The sequence below is a fragment of the Arachis hypogaea genome, chromosome 18 (assembly GCF_003086295.3).
Source record: "Arachis hypogaea cultivar Tifrunner chromosome 18, arahy.Tifrunner.gnm2.J5K5, whole genome shotgun sequence".
Lineage (NCBI taxonomy): Eukaryota > Viridiplantae > Streptophyta > Magnoliopsida > Fabales > Fabaceae > Arachis > Arachis hypogaea.
Genome location: NC_092053.1, coordinates 109,027,922 through 109,030,657, shown reverse-complemented (window position 1 = coordinate 109,030,657; position 2,736 = coordinate 109,027,922). Strand labels below are relative to the sequence as shown.

At 40.5% G+C, this 2,736-nt stretch overlaps 1 protein-coding gene across 1 annotated transcript; it reads left to right on the top strand.

Moving 5' to 3' along the window:
* The first annotated feature begins 381 nt into the window (after nt 1–381).
* LOC112772852 (uncharacterized) lies at nt 382–940 on the top strand. The gene has a single exon (XM_025817858.2). It carries the CDS (start codon nt 505–507, stop codon nt 739–741), a length of 237 nt encoding a protein of 78 aa, XP_025673643.1. The 5' UTR covers nt 382–504; the 3' UTR covers nt 742–940.
* Nucleotides 941–2,736: the final 1,796 nt, after the last annotated feature.

Sequence of the window (2,736 nt, the reverse complement as noted above, 5' to 3'; positions counted from 1 at the left end):
AAAAATTTAATTAATATTTTATTTTTATATTATTAAAAATTTAAAATTTAATACAAAACATATTTTTGTTAGTTAAATTAATTATATAATATTACTCTTTTAATCTATATAATAACTACAATTTGTTTTTTCTTTTTTTTTTTTAAATTCGCGTACAAGATATAGATATAGACTAGTAAGTAGTAACTAAAGAAAGAATATATATAGTAAACGTGGCAGAAGGTGAAAGCATAAGTGGCACCTGTGTATATACGTGTAAGTTATTATACGCGGTATAATTCCACGTGGTTTATCTTGGTATATTTGGTTGCAGCTCCACCAACATGCAACTTTGTCACCGTTTTACTCGCTTCATCAAACACACTGCATTATATATAGTAGTATCACACAATTACATATAGCAAGTGGGGGCGAAAAAAAGGTTGAAAAAGAAAGGGTGATTGGTGGTTATTACTAGTGGAAAATTGAAGAGAGGAATTGAAGGGAGAGAACAGGGAAGGTAGGATGTCAGGGGCACAAGGGGCACAGCCGAAAGAAGCAAGGACAGCAACAGTTTATAAGTCAGTAGAAGGAGGAGAGAATAGAACGAGGACCGACTTGCGTTCAAAGGAGGATCAAGGCAACATTCAGATCGATAAGATGCAGGAGAAGGTCTCTGACCCTGCTGGCAAAGGTGGTCCTGTCTTTGGTGCTGGCAAAGATGACAACAAGCAAGACCTTGGAGTCACTGGCACTGGCTAATCATGTTAAGAATATTGGTATACTTGACAGTTAATTGGTTTAGTCAACTGGATATATTCAGTTAAACACTTTAAATTATGTAAGGGTTGAAAACAAATACTTTAAATTATGTAAGGGTTGAAAATAAATAATGGTGTAATGTAATGTCTTAGAAATAAGAGACTGAGATATAATATGAAAGGTGTATTATTGAATTGTAGTCAAAAGTACAATATACAAGAGGTATTTATAGGTGCTAAATGAATCAGAGTAATAAAGGCATAGAATCCTATAATTAATATACAGATATACTACATAAATATAGACGATACTAATTGATCCTAATTGATGCTAATGATTCTCTAACATCCCCCCTCAAACTCAAGTGGGAGCTAAGGATACCAACTTGAGTTTGGATAACAAAGTCCGGAAACGAGTCGGGTGATGAGCCTTCATGAAGATATCAGCAGTCTGATCTAGTGTTCCAACAGCAATGAGACGAATAGCATCAATAAGGATACGTTGCCGAACAAAGTGACAATCAAGCTCAATGTGTTTGGTGCGTTCATGAAAGACATCATTATGGGCGATCTGAATAGCACTGCGATTATCACAAAAAACATCAGTAGGGGACGACTGAGGAGCACCCAAATCTTCGAGAAGCCAACGAACCGAGATAACTTCAGCAGTGGTATCAGCGAGGGCACGGTACTCAGCTTCTGTGCTTGAGCGAGCAGTGAACGTTTGCTTCTTAGCACGCCAAGAAATGAGAGCGTCGCCAAGAAACAAACAGTAACCAGTAGTAGAACGACGATCAGTGGGATCACCAGCCCAATCAGCATCGGAGTAAGCCTGAAGAGATAAAGAGGAATGGGCAGAAAAATAAAGACCATGAAAGAGAGTGCGTTTGATGTAGCGAAGAATGCGTAGAACTGCCGCATAGTGAGTAGTACGAGGAGCTGACAAGAACTGGCTAAGTACATGAACCGGATAGGCGATGTCTGGTCGGGTGACAGTCAAGTAGACCAGACCGCCAACTAACTGTCGATAGAGAGTCGGATTATCCAAAACAGTGCCATCCATAGGGGTAAATCGAACATTAGGCTCAAGAGGAGTAGACTCAGTGCGACTATCTGTAATCCCAGCACGAGCAAGAAGATCTGAAGCATACTTAGCCTGAGAGAGATAGATGCCATCATCGGTGGAGATGACCTCGAGACCAAGAAAATAGCTGAGAGAACCAAGATCTTTCATCTCAAAGGTATGGTGAAGTGAGGCCTTGAGAGCAGAGATACCATCAACATCATCCCCAGTGATTATCATGTCATAAACATACAAAAGTAGAAGAACAACTCCACGTTCGCTTTTACGAATGAAGAGCGCATTCTCATGAGGGCTCGAAGTAAAACCAAGACTGCATATGGTAGTGCTAAACTTGTCAAACCATTCACGAGGAGCTTGCTTAAGTCCATAAAGTGCCTTGCGAAGGAGACAAACCTTATTAGTAGGACAAGGATATCCCGGAGGTGGTTTCATATAGACTGTCTTTTTCAAATCCCCATTAAGAAATGCATTCTTCACATCCATCTGACTGAGAGACCATTTTTTAACCGCGGCAATGGCAAGAAGAGCTCGAACAGACGTAAGGCGAGCGACAGGGGCAAAAGTCTCTTCATAATCAATACCATACTCTTGCGTACAACCTTGAGCAACCAAGCGGGCCTTATAACGGTCAATAGAGCCATCAGAGCGAGTCTTGATCTTGTATACCCATCTACTGCCCACAACTTCCTGATCAGAAGGAGGATCAACCAGATCCCAAGTGTGTGCTTTTTCAAGTGCCTGTAATTCTTCTTGCATTGCTTGTTGCCAATTTGGGTTTGAGGAGGCCTCTCTGAATGTCTTAGGTTCATGTTGATGAAGAATAGTAGAAAAGCAATGATAATCAAGAAGATGAGGAGGTGGATTCCTTACCCTAGAAGAACGAGCGGGAGGAGGAGGCATGACGGTAGGAGC

Bases quoted from the DNA above. Each gene is read 5' to 3' on its own strand.
- LOC112772852 (XM_025817858.2), top strand. From the start codon at position 505: ATGTCAGGGGCACAAGGGGCACAGCCGAAAGAAGCAAGGACAGCAACA.